At 38.5% G+C, this 20643-nt stretch overlaps 1 protein-coding gene across 2 annotated transcripts in view; it reads left to right on the plus strand.

Moving 5' to 3' along the window:
* Positions 1 to 20643, plus strand: part of CNTN3 (contactin 3) — a 245037-nt gene that overhangs the window by 171011 nt on the left and 53383 nt on the right. For both annotated transcript variants that reach the window (XM_059075925.2, XM_059075926.2), the window contains exons 11-12: positions 12306 to 12433; positions 14269 to 14444. In XM_059075925.2, the coding sequence (XP_058931908.1) occupies positions 12306 to 12433; positions 14269 to 14444 (304 nt within the window). The remainder of the gene's footprint in view (positions 1 to 12305; positions 12434 to 14268; positions 14445 to 20643) is intronic.

A 20643-nucleotide genomic window follows, 5' to 3' on the forward strand; every position in this document is an offset into this window, starting at 1 on the left:
AATTGCTAGCAGGAGTTGCTCACCTGATGTCCACAGAAGCTTAGACAATTCATCCTGAATCGTATCAGATCTTTTGTTACTGTTATGGTTGTATTTGTGTTTATTTGTTCTGCAGAGAGAGTCCTCAGATTTTTCAAATATTCAAAGAACTTTGTCTCCCAGAAAGGTTAGAAACACTGCATAAGGTTGTAAATGAGTCACTTAAGTATTGTTGGACATCTATAGAAGAGGATGACCTTGGAATTGAAATAGTGGGGCTAAAACCATTTCATCTTGCAAGAGCTCAACATCAGGCCATGTGTATGGGAGGCCATTCTTGATTTGTGATAGAACCTTGTAAAAAATTAGAAAATTGTATAGAAAATGGTCTGAGAACCCTTCATATTCGTTAAGACAGCAAATATTTATTGAATAAATAGTATGTGTGTGTCGCCAACTATTAGTAACTTGTATTTTTTAGGGATTTGGGCACTCTAGCTAAGAATTAATACAAGAATATTGAACAAAATTGTTAGATTAGCTGTAGAAACTGAGTTAGGAATGGACAGGAGCTAGTTGGCTCCAGGAATCCTGTGTTGCTCCATCTTGTCAGGGCAAGTGCTGGAATGAATAAAACTAATCATTATTTTCATCCTTGGGTCTCACATCAAAGTCTGCAGAGGGAGAGCCCAAAGGACGTAGCCTAGATGACTGTTTTTCAAAGTGTGGTCCTCATATCAGCAGCACCAGAATCCCCTGGGAACTTATTAGAAATGTAAGTTCCGGGGCCCTGCCCCACGCCTTATCTGGTGGTGGGCCCAGCAGTGGGTATTTGAGAGCCTGAGTCCTCCAGGTGAAGGGTACAGAGTAAAGTTTGAGAAATGCTGCCCTGTGTCTGGTATTTCCCCCTTGGCTAGGATAGGATGAGGACCATGACTGCTGGTTCCTACTAAGACTGCATACAATAGTGGAAGACAGTTCTCCAAAGGAAGATCTGTGTTGGTTCCCAAGGAAAGGGGAATAGATTCTGGGCAGCCAAAAAGTATCCAGCACCTTCTACATCCCTTGAGTCAATGAAATTTCCCTTTTGCGTACAAGGTATCTTGCTTCTAGCATTATTGTTGGAGGTGAGCTCTATTCCAGGACTGCTAGTCTCTAGGGAGAAGGACACCCATTTGGGTAACACTTGTGTCTCTCTTCAACCCTTCCCCAGAGAAAGTGTCTGACTCCTGAAATTGGGTGGAAGACCTTGACCTTGTATCTCAGACATCTTCCTTCTTTCTCTTTGGTGTCTTCCTGACTGTAGAGAATGAATGTATTCCGCTGTTCTGTTTACCATACAGGAAGGGAGCTTGCCCTTACAGGGAGGGCCTGTGCTCATCTGCATGTACCAGGAAGCTTAGGCCCGCCTAATTCTGGAATGAAGTGTCAGGAAACCATAGCTGCTCACTTAAGCAGTTTTACATCAGCTTTCTCTGTATTACAGCTGACATCTTGATGTGCATTGATTTGACTCATGAATCTCTCAGGCAAAGAAGAATAGTGTCTCATGTGAGGCCCCTTTGAATCTTATTAGGTATTCTTTACGAGGTTATCTTTGAATACATGAGCCATCAGAGAATTGTTGATTTGTCATGTTTGTTTTACTAACTCATCTGAGCATTTATAATTTTTGCAGATCCTCTGTTGTATGAGGATTTAAATGTTTCAAATGGACTGTTGCCTGGGCCTCATGAATTACTTGGATAAATAGTTTTATATAATCATTCAAACTGCAAATCTTTCTTTAGAGGCATTTTGTTCTATAGTTGTGAGTCCATTTTAGGAGGAAAAAAAACTGTTGAGTCTCTGTCATAATAAATTTAGCTCCAAATATATTTGTTACTATAGATGTACATTTGGAAAGGTTTTATACATGTAATGAAAATGTTCCTTTATTGTTGGTTCTTTTCTTATAAATATGAGGAAGTATTAATTAATGTGAAAAATGTATATTTATCTTGGCTACAGAGTGGAGCCACACCCTGTTTCTCTAGGACTTCATGTGGCTGTTTTGTGTAACATGTGTAGCCAACAAAGTAACACAGTTGCATATTATTAGCCGGGTGCTTACTCAAAGAAAGGATAATTAACTGCTGAATCTTCTCTACTCTGCCTGTCTTTTCCTTGGAGACTTTCTAACCAATAAATCAGTAAACTAACACTGTTTAATGCATAAGATGAAAGCTCAAAATGGTATAACTAAAAGAATGAAAATGCTAATATTATTTTCCTAAATACTATTTGTAAGTTATCTTTGAACTCAAGAGGGAGACGTTATTTACCAAGCATATGGAAGTGAGATTGGTTGTAAATGAAAATATACACTATATGCTCTTTGTCTCTGGCATTTATTTTTTCATGCGTTTTCATCAATTTATATTTGATTTTCTTAACTGTCATTATCCTGTAATATATGTGTTTTAAGTACTTTTCTCTTGTAGCTAATCTTAAACATCCATCTCTTATAACATGTACTAACAAAGTGAAGTCCAAAATAGCCTTGTTATTTTCTATAGAACAGTTTAATCATTACAATCTCATGTGATCTCATCTCCACTGAGATGAGCTTCCTGAGAAAATGTAGAGTTGCAGTGTGTTTGTTAAAATTCAAGTTGAATGAACTACTGTAATATCCAGAAAATAGGCAGGGGGAAACGCATGTTTTCAGGAATCCTGCCTTGCATGCATAATACTCCATACCTCTCTCATTCTAAAACATAGTGTCTTATTACGGATGCTTAAATGTCATCATACAGTATAGGTCAACGTTGCCTAGACAACAGTCTACTTTCAGAGCAAACAGGGTTTCTTAACAGTCATAATTTCAATTCCATCACTGAACTACAGCATGGATCATTAGACCAGCTTAGAGCAATGAAGTTTACTTATCCCAAACTAACCACAGACTGCAGTGAAGTTAAGTGAAATAATTAACCTCTTTTCCTACAAAAGGAAAAAACCAATAAAAGGGTACATATAAAGGTATATTATAAAACTGATCAAGGAGTTTAAATGCCACAGTGATTAAAATTGCACATTTCTCAAAGCAACCTGGAGTACCACATTTCTGAATATTAATCTCATAAATCTTCATTTAACTTTTTGTGCCAAGACTAGAGTTACTCATGGTTATCTACATTTTCAGCTCTACCCATTTGCAGAAAAACTGTTCCCAGAAAGCTCAGAAAGCAATTTCATTTATAGTGAAGTGGTATAAAATTTTCACTTTGGATCTCTGTAGGGAAGCATGGGTTATTGAAGATTTTCTGTTGAGAAGCAATTACTCCATCCATTTACTCAATATTGTTTATTTTTATGTTGTGTGAAATGCCCTGTGGGCCTCTTAGAACTTACTGGAAGAACCAGTTGAGGAAGAAAATATCCAATTAGCTCAAAATTTTACAATGTACAGAGTTTGCGTTCTTTGAGTCAGTATGTTTGTTTTAGACTCTGTGCGTGACTCCTGAGGTGTTAGCCTTGCCTTTGAAACTGTTTCTTATCTCATTGAAGTCATGAGGCTAGGCCTGCTCATTTAGAGTTATTAAACCTCCTTCCTGCACTAAAGGATTTCTAGTTCTTCCATCATTGCTAATAGTTTTATATTTGTAGTGAAAGGTTGACTGTTAACACTAGTTCATAGCTTGGGAAGATACCTGAAATTGCCCGTCTCTACTCTGTGGTACCCAAATCAGAAGCTCTAAGCTTAAGTTGAATATTTGTTCAGTCAACAAGAGACATCATTACTTTGTTTTATTGCTTACTAATCTCAGAAGTGGTTGATTGCCCAGCCTCCTGGAGCTTTCAATTCTGTTTCCACCCTCTATCTCAGAACAGATAAGGTTGCCTCACCGTTTAAATGTCTTCAAGACCTTCTGATAACCATCTTTCTGATACCAGCTTGCTTTCTTTACATAGGAAAATCTCTAGCAAATCTGTACTTTCTTTTTAAAGCAATGGTAGGTAGAATGGACTGAGCAGTGCTGTGGATCAAGAACTATGTTCTTTGGGGATCTTGGCCAAAAATTTGACAAGTAGGATTAGCAGTCAGAATGGGTCAGGAGCTTTGCCTTTGTTTATACTCATTCCTTCCACCTCTGAGACTTTTCTCAACCAGTTTTCTCTCTCATTCTCTTTCCTCCCTCTCTCGTTTCCCCTGTGCTTCCCTTATTTTCAGTCCCTTGCCCTTTACTGATATCTTCCGTAATAACACAAGTGTATTTTCAGTCCTCTTATCCTAGGAGTTGTTCACTTCTCTTCATCCAGCCCTCTACTGCTTCATCTTTCTTTGTTCCACATATATATTTATGCACATATGTATAGATGTGTGTGTATATATATATATATATATATACACACACACATATTTATATAGAGAACATATATACGTCTGTGCATATGTATATATATATGTGTGTGAGTAAAAGTCTGCACGCTTTCTGAATTTACTTCCTTGTAATTTGTAAAGTTCTCAGTGCCTTGCAACCTGCCATCACTAATCCCATCTCTTCTACAGTGACTCTTTAAAGGCATACAGTCACTTATTCATTCAACAGGCATTATTTTTGAGCATCTCCTCTGTGCCAGGAATAGTTCAAGGCTCTAGGAATGCAGTGGTGAGTAATCCAGACACTGTCCACTCTCCCTGCTTCAAGAGACCTTACTGTCTCTGAGCTTACAAGAGGAGAAAAATATTAGTCAAATAAGCACACAGATATATAATTGGCCAGTTATCAAATGCTATGACAAAAGCACAGATGATTTATAATCAGTACAGGAAGACGTAATCCAACCCATGGGTTCAGGGAAGTGACCAAAATCTGAAGGTTGAGTACACAGTTATCAGACATAAGGAACAGGTTTTATAAAGGCCCCAAGACAAGAAGAGCATAAAAGCAATTAAAAGAAGGCTTGTGTGACTGGAGAAGAGCAAACAAAGGGTAGAATTCACAAGGCCTTATGTAGTTAGAGGGGCAGGGTCCTGATGGGAGGATATGGCTAAGGCTTAGGATGCGGTCTTTGTTCTTCAGGCAGTGGATGCTAGGGAAAGGGGTCTAAGCCTGGGTTGGGCAGGAGGGAGTAAGGCAGGGTTAGTGATCAGAATTCTATTTCCTTAGCTTACTCCCCATGTTTCTCCAAAGAGTCCTCATTTCCAAAGCTTTCATTCATGTGTACCTCCCTGCAGGCTTTCCTCTTTCAGTTATTATTGCACACTGTTTAAGAAAATCTCTGCTCTATGACAAGATATAAAGAAATTTTTTTTGATCGTCTGTGTGCAAAAAGTGATCAGATTACATTTCACACCCAGCAAAGTGACCAGGATTTCATGAAGGAAATCAGACATAGCACCTTTTTTACAGCTTCTTAGGAAAGTTCTTGGAATTTTTAACCCTTCAGTGTAGTTCCTCAAATTGAAATATAGGGCTGTGTGTTCCCTAATTAGCTGCCCAGGCCATTGCTCTCAAACCCTTGTATTTGAAATGTATCTTGACATGTTAAAAAAAAATCACATGAGCAACTAACATTCATGGAAAGCTCTACCCAGGATCATAAACAGGTCCCTATGCACCAGCTCCAATTCCTCTACAACTTTCTCACCTAAGAAAATGTAACAGGGTTGCAAGCGAAAGTGAATCACAAGCTATGAAAAATACACACACACACATATACATACAACATAAAATCTGTATCTTGTGTATTTTTGATACATAAACTTGTCCTAATAATCACATTTTGGGGACACACCTAAAAATCTTGCAACAAATGGGGTAATATTTAGAGAATGAGTTAAGATCCTCCAACTCTAGTCTAATGTCCTCAGCATCTTTCCTGTCCGCTCTACTGTATCACCCAGAGTTGGGAGGCATTTATTGAGGGTTTACACATAACCATGCCATGCTGACGCTGGAGTTGCAAACCTTTTAAGAAGTTTACCATCCATTTGGATAGATACTAAACTCATGTATCAAAGATGTGAACCATAAAAGATAAAAGGCATTCTAAGCATTAAATGCATGGTATGGACAGTAAAGATTTTAGGGATTCAGAGAAAAGAAAAATAATTCTGGGTAGACAAGATGGGCAGTAAAGATTCATGAATCAGACTAATGACAGGTCAACTCTTTCTTATTCTTCTTTCTCACTTCAAATGGCACCTTTTCTAAGAGGCTTTTCTGAAGCACTCTCTCATGGGAACACTCCCTAGAGCCATTGCTTTTATGGCCTCACCCCCTTCGGAATACTTCTCAAAAATCTGAACTTATCACATTTACCTATTTCATCATCTACTGTCTGTGCCACTCACTAGACTGTTCTTTCCATAGAGGTGGGGACTTTATTTTTGAATTTTTGACTTTTATTTTATTTATTTTTTTATACAACAACTTCCTATTAGTTATCTTTTTTATACATATTAGTGTATACATGTCAGTCCCAATCTCCCAGTTCATCCCACCACCACCCCCGCCCCCCGACTTTCCCCCCTTGGTGTCCATACATTTGTTCTCTACATCTGTGTCTCAATTTCTGCCCTGCAAACTGGTTCATCTGTACCATTTTTCTAGGTTCCACATATATGTGTTAATATATGATATTTGTTTTTCTCTTTCTGACTTACTTCACCCTGTATGACACTCTAGATCCATCCACGTCTCCACAAATGACCCAATTTTCATTCCTTTTTGTGGCTGAGTAATATTCCATTGTATATATGGACCACATCTCCGTTATCCATTCGTCTGATGATGGGCATGTAGGTTGCTTCCATGACCTGGCTACTGTAAATAGTGCTGCAGTGAACATTGGGATGCATGTGTCTTTTTGAATTATGGTTTTCCCTGGGTATATGCCCAGGAGTGGGATTGCTGGGTCATATGGTAATTCTATTTTTTGTTTTTCTAAGGAACCTCTATACTGTTCTCCGTAGTGACTGTATCAATTTACATTCCCACCAACAGTGCAAGAGCATTCCTTTTCCTCCACACCCTCTCCAGCATTTATTGTTTGTAGATATTCTGGTGATGCCCATTCTAACTGTTGTGAGGTGATATCTCACTGTACTTTTGATTTGCATTCTCTAATAATTAGTGATGTTGAGCAGCTTTTCATGTGCTTCTTGGCCAACTGTCTGTCTTCTTTGGAGAAATGTCTATTTAGGTCTTCTGCCCATTTTTGGATTGGGTTGTTTGTTTTTTTAATATTGAGCTGCATGAGCTGTTTGTATATTTTGGAGATTAATCCTCCATTGATTTGTTTGCAAGTATTTTCTCCCATTCTGAAGGTTGTCTTTTCGTCTTATTTATGGTTTCCTTTGCTTTGCAAAAGCTTTGAAGTTTCATTAGGTCCCATTTGTTAATTTTTATTTTTATTTCCATTACTCTACAAGATCAAAAAAGATCTTGCTGTGATTTATGTCAAAGAGTGTTCTTCCTATGTTTTCCTCTAAGAGTTTTATAGTGTCTGGTCTTACATTTAGGTCTCTACTCCATTTTGAGTTTATTTTTGTATATGGTGTTAGGGAGTGTTCTAATTTCATTCTTTTACACGTAGCTGTCCAGTTTTCCCAGCACCACTTATTGAAGAGACTATCTTTTCTCCATTGTATATTCTTGTCTCCTTTTTCATAGATTAGTTGACCATAGGTGCATGGGTTTATCTCTGGGCTTTCTATCTTGTTCCATTGATCTATATTTCTTTTTTTGTGCCACTACCATATTGTCTTGATTACTGTAACTTTGTAGTATAGTCTGAAGTCAGGGATCCTGATTCCTCCAGCTCCGTTTTTTTCCCTCAAGACTGCTTTGGCTATTCGGGGTCTTTTGTGTCTCCATACACATTTTAAGATTTTTTGTTCTAGTTCTGTAAAAAATTCCATTGGTAATTTGATAGGGTTTGCATTGAATCTGTAGATTGCTTTGGGTAGTATAGTCATTTTCACAATGTTGATTCTTCCATTCCAAGAACATGGTATATCTCTCCATCTGTTGGTATCATCTTTAATTTCTTTCATCAGTGTCTTACAGTTTTCTGCATACAGGTCTTTTGTCTCCTTACGTAGGTTTATTCCTAGGTATTTTATTCTTTTTGATGCAATGGTAAATGGGAGTGTTTCCTTAATTTCTCTTTAGATTTTTCATAATTAGTGTATAGGAATACAAGAGATTTCTGTGCATTAATTTTTTATCCTGCAACTTTACCAAATTCGTTGATTAGCTCTAGTAGTTTTCGTGGCATCTTTAGGATTCTCTATATATAGTAGCATGTCATCTGCAAACAGTGACAGTTTTACTTCTTCTTTTCCAATTTGTATTCCTTTTATTTCTTTTTCTTCTCTGATTGCTGTGTCTAGGACTTCCAAAACTATGTTGAATAATAGTGGTGAGAATGGACATCCTTGTCTTGTTCCTGATCTTAGAGGAAATGCTTTCAGTTTTTCACCATTGAGAATGATGTTTGCTGTGGGTTTGTCGTATATGGCCTTTATTATATTGAGGTAGTTTCCCTCTATGCCCACTTTCTGGTGAGTTTTTATCATAAATGGGTGTTGAATTTTGTCAAAAGCTTTTTCTGCATCTATTGAGATGATCATACAGTTTTTCTTCTTCAATTTGTTAATATGGTGTATCACATTGATGGATTTGCATATATTGAAGAATCCTTGCATCCCTGGGATAAATCCCACTTGATCATGATGTATGATCCTTTTAATGTGCTGTTGGATTCTGTTTGCTAGTATTTGGTGAGGATTTTTGCATCTATATTCATCATTGATATTGGTCTGTAATTTTCTTTTTCTTGTAGTATCTTTGTCTGGTTTTGGTATCAGGGTGATGGTGGCCTCATAGAATGAGTTTGGGAGTATTCCTTCCTTTGCAATTTTTTGGAACAGTTTGAGGAGGATGGGTGTTGGCTCTTGTCTAAGTGTTTGATAGAATTCACCTCTGAAGCCATCTGGTCCTGGAGTTTTGTTTGTTGGAAGATTTCTCATCACAGTTTCAATTTCATGTTCGTATTTTCTATTTCTTCCTGCTTCAGTCTTGGAAGGTTATACCTTTCTAAGAATTTTTCCATTTCTTCCAGGTTGTCCATTTTATTGGCATAGGGTTGCTTGTAGTAGTCTCTTAGGATGCTTTGTACTTTTGCTGTGTCTGTTGTAATTTCTTTTTCATGTCTAATTTTATTGATTTGAGTCCTCTCCCTCTTTTTCTTGATGAGTATGGCTACTGGTTTATCAATTTTGTTTATCTTCTTAAAGAACCAGCTTTTAGTTTTATTGATCTTTGCTATTGTTTTCTCTGTTTCTATTTCATATATTTCTGCTCTGATCTTTATGAATTCTTTCCTACTGCTAACTTTGGGTTTTGTTTGTTCTTCTTTCTCTAGTTCCTCTAGGTGTAAGGTTAGATTGTTTATTTGAGATTTTTCTTGTTTCTTGAGGTAGGATATATAGCTATAGCTATAAACTTCCCTCTTAGAACTGCTTTTGCCACATCCCATAGGTTTTGGATCATAGCGTTTTCATTGTCATTTGTATCTAGGTACATTTTGATGTCCTCTTTGATTTCTTAAGTGATCTCTTGGGTATTTAGTAATGTATTGTTTAGCCTCAACGTGTTTGTGTTTTTTACGGGTTTTTTTTTCCCTGTAATTGACTTCTAATCTCATAGCATTGTGGTCAGAAAAGATGTTTGATATGATTCAGTTTTCTTAAATTTACTGAGGCTTGATTTGTGACCCAATATGTGAACTATCCTGGAAAATGTTCTGTGCACACTTGAGAAGAACATGTAATCTGCTGTTTTTGGATGGAATGTCCTATAAATATCAATTATATCTATCTGGTTTATTGTGTCATTTAAAGCTTGTGTTTCTTTATTAATTTTCTTTTTGGATGATCTGTCCATTGGTGTAAATGAGGTGTTAAAGTCCCTCACTATTATTGTGTTATTGTCGATTTCCTCTTTTATAGCTGTTAGCAGTTGCCTTATGTGTTGAGGTGCTCCTGTGTTTGGTGCATATATATTTATAATTGTTATATCTTCTTCTTGGATTGATCCTTTGATCATTATGTAGTGTCCTTCCTTGTCTCTTGTAACATTCTGTATTTTAAAGTCTATTTTATCTGACATGAGTATCGCTACTCCAGCTTTCTTTTGTTTTCCATTTGCATGGAATATCTTTTTCCATCCCCTCACTTTCAGTCTGTATGTGTCCCTAGGTCTGAAGTGGGTCTTTTGTAGACAGCATATAGATGGGTCTTGTTTTTGTATCCATTCAGCAAGCATGTGTCTTTTGGTTGGAGCATTTAATCCATTCACGTTTAAGGTAATTATCAATATGTATGTTCCTATGACCATTTTTTTAATTGTTTTGGGTTTGTTTTTGTAGGTCCTTTTCTTCTCTTGTGTTTCCCACTTAGAGAAGTTCCTTTAGCCTTTATTGTAGAGCTGGTTTGGTGGTGCTAAATTCTCTTACTTTTGCTTGTGTGTAAAGCTTTTGATTTCTCCATCAAATCTGAATGAGATCCTTGCCGGGTAAAGTAATCTTGGTTGTAGATTCTTCCCTTTCATCACTTTAAGTATATCGTGCCACTCCCGTCTGGCTTGTAGAGTTTCTGCTGAGAAATCAGCTGTTAACCTTACAGGAGTTCCCTTGTATGGTTTTTGTTTGTTTGTTTGTTTTTGCAGTACGAGGGCCTCTCACTGTTGTGGCCTCTCCCATTGTGGAGCACAGGCTCCTGACGCTTAGGCTCAGCAGCCATGGCTCACGGGCCTAGCCACTCCGCGGCATGTGGGATCTTCCCGGACCGGGGAATGAACCCGTGTCCCCTACATCAGCAGGCGGACTCTCAACCACTGCACCACCAGGGAAGCCCCCCTTGTATGTTATTTGTCATTTTTCCCTTGCTGCTTTCAGTAATTTTTCTCTGTCCTTAATTTTTGCCAATTTGATGACTGTGTGTCTCGGCATGTTTCTCCTTGGGTTTATCCTGTATGGGACTCTCTGCGCTTCCTGGACTTGGGTGGCTATTTCCTTTCCCATGTTAGGGAAGTTTTCGACTATAATCTCTTCAAATATTTTCTTGGGTCCTTTCTCTCTCTCTTCTCCTTCTGGGACCCCTATAATGAGAATGTTATTGCGTTTAATGTTGTCCCAAAGGTCTCTTAGGCTGTCTTCATTTCTTTTCATTCGTTTTTCTTTATTCTGTTCTGCAGCAGTGAATTCCACCATTCTGCCTTCCAGGTCACTTATCCGTTCTTCTGCCTCAGTTATTCTGCTATTGATTCCTTCTAGTGTAGTTTTCATTTCAGTTATTGTATTGTTCATCTCTGTTTGTTCTTTAATTCTTCTAGGTGTTTGTTAAACATTTCTTGCATCTTCTCGATCTTTGCCTCCATTCCTTTTCCAAGGTCCTGGATCATCTTTACTATCATTATTCTGAATTCTTTTTCTGGAATGTTGCTTATCTCCAGTTCATTTAGTTGTTTTTCTGGGGTTTTATCTTGTTCCTTCATCTGGTACATAGCCCTCTGCCTTTTCATCTTGTCTTTCTTTTTGTGAATTTGGTTTTTGTTCCACAGGCTGAAGGATTGTAGTTCTTCTTAGGTGGGGACTTCCTGTCTTGCTCACACTGTGATCTGAGAGACTTTCATAGTGTGTAGCTCATGCATTTCTGTTTCCTTAGTCAATTAGTTAGACCAAAAGCTTCAAGTACTTTAAGTGTATGCTCAGAAACTTGGATGTGTTCATTTACATTGCTCACATTTTTGCAGTAGTTCATGGATGACCATGCAGATGTTCTTTTGCAAAATATGGATTTATACTAGGTTAGATCTGAGTCTCTCAAGTCCATAATGAAACACCAGGGAGTTTCTCATTTCTCATAAACTGTTTCAGATTTATGGAAAATAGTGTCATGTCTACTTCTTATTTTCTCCAAATTGGTAAGGCTAACCTATGAGTAATCTACCTCACCATATATTTTTGGAAAACATTTTACATTTAATTGATAAAGGCATCCCCAAAACCAGATGTAATGTTAAGTAATGCTGTTAAGTAAAACTGTGTAAAAATATCAAGAAATGTTTGAATTGTTAGAGCTTCTTTTTTAGTCAGCTGTGTGCATGTGTGTATAAATTTTCTTTTAATTTTCTTTAGACCCAAGGAGGCTAAAGGCTGGTTTATATTGCCTTAAATATAGTAGCTTAAGACAATACCTCTGTTAACAAAAACTCTATTTTGAAAAAAAGTGACTAGTATGCATTTATTTGTCTCATTTGTATCTTTAGAATTTCTTTTTTAAAAGATGGAGGACTCAAAATTGCCAATGTGACTAAAGCTGATGCTGGAATTTATACCTGCATAGCAGAAAACCAGTTTGGGAAAGCAAATGGCACAACACACTTGGTTGTTACAGGTAGGTGCATTTCTGAAAGATTGCTTTACATGGAGGTATACTGTGTGGTATGTTATTAATATCAAAGAAAAAAATGTTTTTCACAATATGCAGTGCACTACGAAGGTCGACCTTATGTTTGCCCTTGTGTTTTCTCTAACAAGTGAAAGTCAAGGGAACAATCCTTAATATTTCTTTATACACCACGGTGTGTACCAGGGACACATGACTTACTATGCTGCCTAAATGGGCAGTAGAATTATAAATAGCATATGTGGCTGGTCTGCTTTTATTTCATGCTATTCTAGTATGTCAAATCTTTGGGGTACAAGTTTTCCTTTTCCATTATCTTTGATATTTTCTGGAGATGTTTGAGTCCATGGAATAACCCTTGCTATCAAAAAGAGTCACTTAGAATTAAGGATATGTTTTGTTCATTTATTCATTGAAGAAAAGCATTGAGTATCTACCATGTGCCAGGTGCTTGGGTTATTCAGTAAGAAACTGACAAAGAATGCTGCCCACTTGAAGCTTACCTTCTATCAAAGGTAGAAAGAAAATAAGTGGTAGGAATATAAGGCAAGGAAATTCTTAGAAGGCAAGAAATTGCAAACGATTGTAAAATACAGAGGAGTGTTTGGGAGAAGTAAGCTGGAGCTTGAACCCAAGTGATCAGAGAAGGAGAGATGTGAACAAAGATTTCATGGAGATGGAGTTCAGTAGATTTCTTGGGGACAGTCGTGTAGAGGTTTTGTAGACCTTGTTAGGACGTCAGCTTTTAGTTGGCATGAAAAGTCGAGGTTAGTGCACAGTTTTGAGCAGAGGAATGAAGTGATGGGAGGGTATATTTTTAAGGGGTTACTCTAGCTGCTCTGTTGAGAACAGACTGTGGGGAGTCAAGGGTAGAAGTGGGAGGAGCCTCAGGAGACATTGCAGTAATCCTAGCGGGAGTGGTAATGACCCAGATGAGGGTGGCAGCAGAGCAGTTGATGGGAAGGGATTCGATTCTGCATATATTCTGCATGTAGAGTCAGTGGGCGTTGTTGAAAAACTGACTGTGAGGTCTGAGAGAAAGAAAGAGAAGGATGCCTGCAGAGTGTTTGGTGAACAACAGGAAGCATAACAGTCAAAACAACTGAGATGGGAAAGGTTTGAGGTTGCACAGGTTTGGGTAGGAGGAAGATCAGAAGATTGTTGTTGTAGAAAAGATAATAAATGCCTCTTTTGAAGACTTTTGCTACAACATGGAGCAAAGAAATGGGGAGCAGCAGTGGAAAAGTGGAGTCAAGGGAAGCTTAATTCCCAGCTATGGAAGGGCTATGGTGATGATAGAAAGGACATTTGCATTTGGGAAAAAACAAATTAATTAACATTTTAACTTAGTATCCTACCTATTCTAAACATCATTTTTGTAGTCTTTCAAAAGTTTGAGTCTATTTAAATTTGGGTAGTAATACATTTTCCAGTCATTGAAAATACAGTCGTTTCTATTTCTCCCGGTATATTTCATGAAGCAATAAAGTTAAAATGAAATGGATTTTGTAGTAGTATTGTAACCCTTGTTTACAGGTGACTTCAGTTTTTAAACTTCTCTATCCCATAAATTTAGATACCCTAATTCATTTAACAAGAATTTGTGTATCCAGTGAAATATGTTATGGGTCTGCATCAAAATGTCTCTTTTCATCTTGAAGACTTTTCATGATACAGAGGTATATATATGTATATAGACACATATGTATGTCTGTACACACATACATACTGTAAGTTAGATTAACAGTCTGCCTGTTGAAAATTGCTTTGATCAAAATAGAAACACTGAAGTTTTACTTAAAACTTTATTATTTCCCTAATAGAACCAACAAGAATAACTTTGGCACCATCCAACATGGATGTCTCAGTGGGCGAAAGTGTCATTTTGCCCTGCCAGGTGCAACACGACCCCCTATTAGACATCATGTTTACCTGGTATTTCAATGGGGCCCTCACAGATTTTAAGAAAGATGGATCTCACTTTGAGAAAGTCGGTGGGGTAAGTTGTGACACCTTCCTCATGCTTTTTACATGTTTCTCTGACATATTGTCCCTAAAGAAACATCGGGCACATATGCGTTACTCCAGTAGTGTCTGTTCTCTGAGTGAATCGGGGGTTGCAATTCTGTAATGATCTAATTTTATTATAGTAATTACCAGAAAGTGAGCATATTTACTTTAACCCGTAAACTATAATTTTAATTAAAATCGATGTTTGCTGTGTTTATATTAAATGTTATTTTGCGTGATACTTTTGTCATTGTTTTACACAGAAGGGAAAGTGTTCTTATACAAGTGTTTATTTTCAACATGATATATTATGAAGTTGCACAAAGTCACATTTGTTAAATGCCTTCCATGTATCAGGCCAGGTGCTTGCAATGACACTGGATGTCAGTGGTAAACATTGCCCTTTTACAGGTGCATAAACTAAGGATTTGTAAAGATATTAACTTGTCCAGGGTCGCTGAGCTAGCTAGTGGTGGAACTTACATCCAAGCCTAGATCTGTGAGTCCCCAACACACAAATACTTTCTCGTTTCATTCTGTCTCCTCGTTTGCGATGGTTCTATGTGAGGAAGAATTACAGATTTCAAGGGAAAATGGTCACCTTGAGGAGAACTGTTAAGAAGGAATGCAGTGTTGTGAACCGCACAGACTAACAGCAGGCTTCGCACCCGGTCACATGTCTGTGAATCCATCATCACAAGGCCAGTTTCCCTTGCGGGCCTGTTTTCTTTGACACAGGGTTTAGCTTCGTTCATTTTGACTAAGGTGTCAGTGGTACATCATAGTAGAGTCTGGGTTTTCTCATTATGGACAAAACAATATGATGGTCAATTCAGCTATATTTATTTAGCAATATTTCTTGGGAATTCCCTGGTGGTCCAGTGATTGGGACTTGGCACTTTCACTGCCATGGCCTGGGTTCAATCCCTGGTCGGGGAGCTAAGATCCTGCAAGCCACGTGGCCAGGTCAAAAAATTAAAAAAAAAAAAACCCACCACCAATATTTCTTCTTAAATGTATATATGTGTATACATGGGGTCTATTAATGTGTTAGGATTGTGTGCAACTTGAAAGGATGGTGTTAGGACTTGAATTATGTTTCCTCAAAAGATAAGTTCAAATCCTAAGGCCTAGTTGTGATAGGATTACGGTAGAGGCTAATAATAATAGGATTATTAGCCTCTGCCTCTGGATCCTGGCACAGACCTCCTAAAACCCTGGAATTTCCTGCGTGATGAAATGTCTTTTTGTCCTAATGAAGTGACGCTGTGGGCTCCTGGATAGTTTCAGGATGGTCACCAGAAAGACCAAGCCATTATTAGAAACTTGGAACCTTCAGCACTCCCCATGGATCATAAATTCAGTGCCCAGCCCTTCCGTCCTTCAGGAAGGAGGGAGGGGCTGGGCACTGAATTTATGATCAATCAGGCCTATGTGATGAAGCTTCCATAAAAATCCCAAAACTAAAGTACTTTTCATCACAGAGAGCTTCTGGGTTGGTGAACATATCTACATGCGAGGTGGGTGATACACTCCACCTCCACTGGGATAGAAGCTCTTGTACTTGGAACCCTTCTGGATCTCACCCTATGTAGCTCTTCATCTGGCTGTTTATATGTATCCTTCATGATACATAAAGTATCATAAAGTAAATAAATGTTACCCTGAGTTCTGTGAGCCATTCTAGCAAATTACTGACCCCAAGGAGAGTGTCATGGGAACCTCAGTTTATAAGTGGTTGGTCGGAAGTACAAATGACAATCTGAGACTTGCATTTGGTGTCTGAAGAGGGGCCAGTCTCAGGGGACTGAGCCCTTAACTTATGGATCTGATGCTAACTCCAGGCAGATAGTGTCAGAATTGAATTGACTTTTGGGACCCCCCACCTGGTGTTGGAGAATTGCTTGGTGTGGAAAACACACAACATCTGGTGTCAGAAATGTGACGTGTTCTGTGTGTGTATAGTATTGAGTGTAAAGGAGATACAGAAGAGTGTCCTTTACACGAGTACCTCAGAATGTGACCTTATTTGGAAAGGGTTGTTGCAGATATATGTAGTGAAGTTATGATGATGTCATACTAGAATAGGATGGGCCCTAATCTGACTGTCGTCCTTGTAAGAGGAGGGACATTTAGGCACAGAGAGACACACAGAGAGGAGAATATAGACACAGGAAGATGGCCCTGTGAAGATGGAGACACAAGTCACAGAATGCCTGGGGCTGCCAGAACCTAGAAGAGGCGGGGAAGAAGGGTCTTACCCTAGAAATTTGGGAGAGATCTTGATTTCAGATTTGTGGACTCCAGAACTCTAAGAGGATAAAGTTCTGTGGTTTGAAGCCACTCAGTTTGTGTTACTTTGTTACAGCAGCCCTAGTGACCCACTACAGCTGGTCTTTTTTTTTAAAAAAAAGGCAATATTTAGGTACCTAGCCACAATTAAGTACAATTTCAATGCTGTTTCTATGTTCTATCATCTGGCTTACTCCATTTTCAAAGTTCTAGTTTTCCAAATTGTTCTGACTGATTCAAGGCTTTCAAGAACTTCACCAATTGCTGCAAAACATTGACATTTCTTTTACTGTTGCTTTAAATGCTTTTTTTTTAAGTCACTGATTTCTTCTATCACAACAGGGAAAGGCCTATGCCAGTATCCTCAGCCAACTCTTTACTCTGTACTTAGGGTTTATCATTTGCCTTTCCTTGGACACGATTCAAGGGAAAAAAGAAAAGGCTAGAATGTTACCTTCACTGCTGTAACCCAGCTCTTGCCTAACTTTAATTCATAAAGAATTTGATTTGAAACATTAATTGCCTTTGCTGTATAATGTAGATAACACTGTGATTTATCTCCTCGATTGTGAACTGTTCATAATATTGTATCCAATACAGTGTCCTTCGTCTGCGCTAATGCTAACGAAATATACATTAAAAGACTAAAAACCCAAAGTACTTTGATTTGATTTGTTTTTTTAAAGATTTATTTATTATTTATTTATTTTTATTTTTGGCTGTGTCAGGTCTTAGTTGCAGCACACAGGATCTTTCATTGATGCTCCCAGGCTTCTCTCTAGTTGTGGCTTGCCGGTTTTCTCTTCTCTAGTTGTGGTGCGCGGGTTCCAGAGCTTGTGGGCTCTGTAGTTTGCTGCACACAGGCTCTCTAGTTGAGGCTCGCGAGCTCAGTAGTTGTGATGCGTGGGCTTAGTTGCCCGGCGGCATGGGATCTTAGTTTCCTGACCAGGGATGGAACCCGAGTCCCCTGCATTGTAGGGTGGATTCTTTACCACTGGACCACCAGGGAAGTCCCAGCAGTTTGATTTTAATGTGCGTCAAACATCCTCAAACAAACATTTCACTGAGACTGAGCTAGATGGCTGCTTTCTCTAAAAGGGTCTTGGAATTAAGAATATTCAAGATAATACTGTAACTTAGCTGCTCCTGTGCTACTGGTAGGTTCTACGTAAGGTATTGAGTCAGTCATCTCTCTACAGGAATCAAGTATCTGAAACATGAAACTGCATGAATTAACCCTATCACTTGCCAGTTCTGGTCTTTTTCTAACATGTTTATTCATGGCCTATGAATTTTTTTATTGACTTGTGCCATTAGCAACTTAGTATTCTCCCATCAGTATAAAATATAAGCCATACAAGATGACGTTACCCTTAAGCACAAGCAATTAAGTAAATTGCTCTACTATTGCATGAGAAGGGAATCATATAACAGCTCCTCTTGTCCTCTGTGTATTCATTGCCGCATTCACGTTAATACCTAGGAAGTCTGCTTGTCTTTTATCCCAGTGTGTTCATAGATATATCCCGTTTTCAAAAGCAACAAAATGTGAGGGAGAAGCCAGTAAGTGGGAAGGTTGCTTAGAAAGCCGGATAGTGTAGGAGCCATGTTTTAAAAAGAGGGTGGGTAATTTAGAAAATGGGAAATCTAACTGACAACTTTCAACTGTTTCAGCCACTTGTCACTGAGACGACTCTGGGTGTTCAATATTCATTCATTCATTGTAAAAAAAAAAAAAAAACGAACAAACAAAACCCCACACGTTTTGGGGAAAATCCAAAAGCTCCAATTTAGATCAGATCTGTTTTGTAGACTTGCATGTCATGCCAGAGGAGTGTTGGAGGAGAGGAAACTGTCGCGTCCAGGGACCTGCTCGAGTCCTTGGGACAGACCTCCAAGTGAGGGTCCTTGGCTTCAAGCAGGAAAGAGTTCAAGAGCGAGCCCAGGTAAAGTGAAAGCGAGTTTATTTAGAGGGGCGCATTCCATAGGCAGAATGCGGTCCTGCTCAGAAAGTGAGAGCGGCCCCAGGGCATGGGGTAGCTCATTTTTTGTGGGCTGAGTAGTATCACATGCTAAGGAGTAGGAGGAATATTCTTGCTATTCCAGGAAAGGATGAGGATCTCCAGGAACTGGGCCACTTTTAGTATTATAATGAAGGTATAATGAGCTAAAGGTCAAGGGCCAGACTGTTCTCCATGCCACCTTGGTTTCAGCCGGTTCCAGCCAGTTTTTATCACATCCTAAGGGCTGCACGCCTTCTTCATTTATCAAGTGGTTGTATCCTGCCCCTTTCCCTCCTGTCTCAACAGCAGTTATAGGTTTCTGCACAGTCAGAATGCATAGCATTTAGAAAAGCTTATTAAACCAACTGTCCAAAGCAAATTGACACATCACAAAGGAGAAATATGGGTCATAATACAGGCTTTGTTCCATGGACAAATCAGAGTTGTATAAATAAGTCAGCAGTAAAAGGCATCCACTTAAGTCCGTCGCTTGCCAAGCACATCTTGGTTTTAGGCAGAGTGTGGTGTAATTAGAGAAGCAGGGGATTTGGGTTCAGATACAGGTGAGGTCTAGATTCTGTTGCTTCTAGATGATGTCCTTGCATGAGTTACTTAACTTTCTGTTCCCCATTTTCTGATTTCTTTTCACATCAGTTTTTAGTATTTGCCATGTTCCCTCCCACCACAGGATTTTGCACACACTGGTCCCTCTCCCAGGAACAATGTGCTCTCTCTTTTTGGGCTATATCTAGATATCTCCATATGTAGTTGTGCATATGTAGGTAAGAATGTATGTAGTTACGTGTATATAAATTTCCTATATGCACAGTAATAGGAAGAGACACAGTCCCGACAATATGTCTATGGTAACATTCTATCATAACCATGTTTAACCAACAGAATTCCACTCCATGCAAAAAAAAAAAAAAAAAAAAAAGAGAGAGAGAGAGAGAGAGAGAGAGAGAGAAAAAGAGATTGCATCTTTCTTCACCCAGTATTCACCCAGTTCCCAGTATAACATCTTTCTTTCTTAGCTTTTAAATATATCTAAGCTTCCAGTGACAGGAAAAAGGAGATAATAGCCCCCAAGTTCAAGAGAAATGAAAGAACATTTTTGGCTGGTACCTAAGGACTTAAGGGCCTGGAAATTTAAGTATGCTTTTAAGAACGTTCAAGAATAATTTGGCTTGCCTTGGTAAGCTGACTTTTGGACTTAGACATATTACATTATGGAGACTGACTGTAGCTAGAAACTGTTGAACCTAAACACCCCAGAAGTTCCCTGTATATTGTAAGGATGTTTAAATAGATGTGCTTTGATAAACCTGATGTGCGGCAGATACTTTAGAAATGAGGAATGTATAGAGCCAAGCTATAGAGCTTCACACATTTTATGGGATTGGATCTATGATGAATTAGAATGTGTCTGGATAAAAGTCACTGGAAGCAATAAGAGGTTTAGCAGTGACAGCCAATCTGCGACTCACTGAACTGGCTGCCTTCGGTGTACTTTATCTCCCACAGGCCACAATCTCAGTCTAGTGACAGCAGCTGCTTGAGAGCTTGAGACCTGATGTATTTCCCAGCTCTCAGTGGCAGAAAAGAGTACCTTTGAAAGAAATCCTTTGTGTATAATAATACAATATGGTCACCTTGATTTATTTCATAGAATTACTTGGGTATGAGAACTAAAAGTTTGACAATAGCAGTTATTTTACAACACAACATTCTGTAAGAGGTTTTGTGTGCATTTTAAATACAGAACGGAGGTAAAGCACTCATTCAAACACTACCTGGGGTGACACACTGCGCTTGTAAACATCTCTACTTAGAGTGTCTTATAAATTTTATATCTTGTCCAAATTCAAAATATAAACTGACTTGGAAGGATCC

Source organism: Kogia breviceps, chromosome 10, assembly GCF_026419965.1.
Source record: "Kogia breviceps isolate mKogBre1 chromosome 10, mKogBre1 haplotype 1, whole genome shotgun sequence".
Lineage (NCBI taxonomy): Eukaryota > Metazoa > Chordata > Mammalia > Artiodactyla > Physeteridae > Kogia > Kogia breviceps.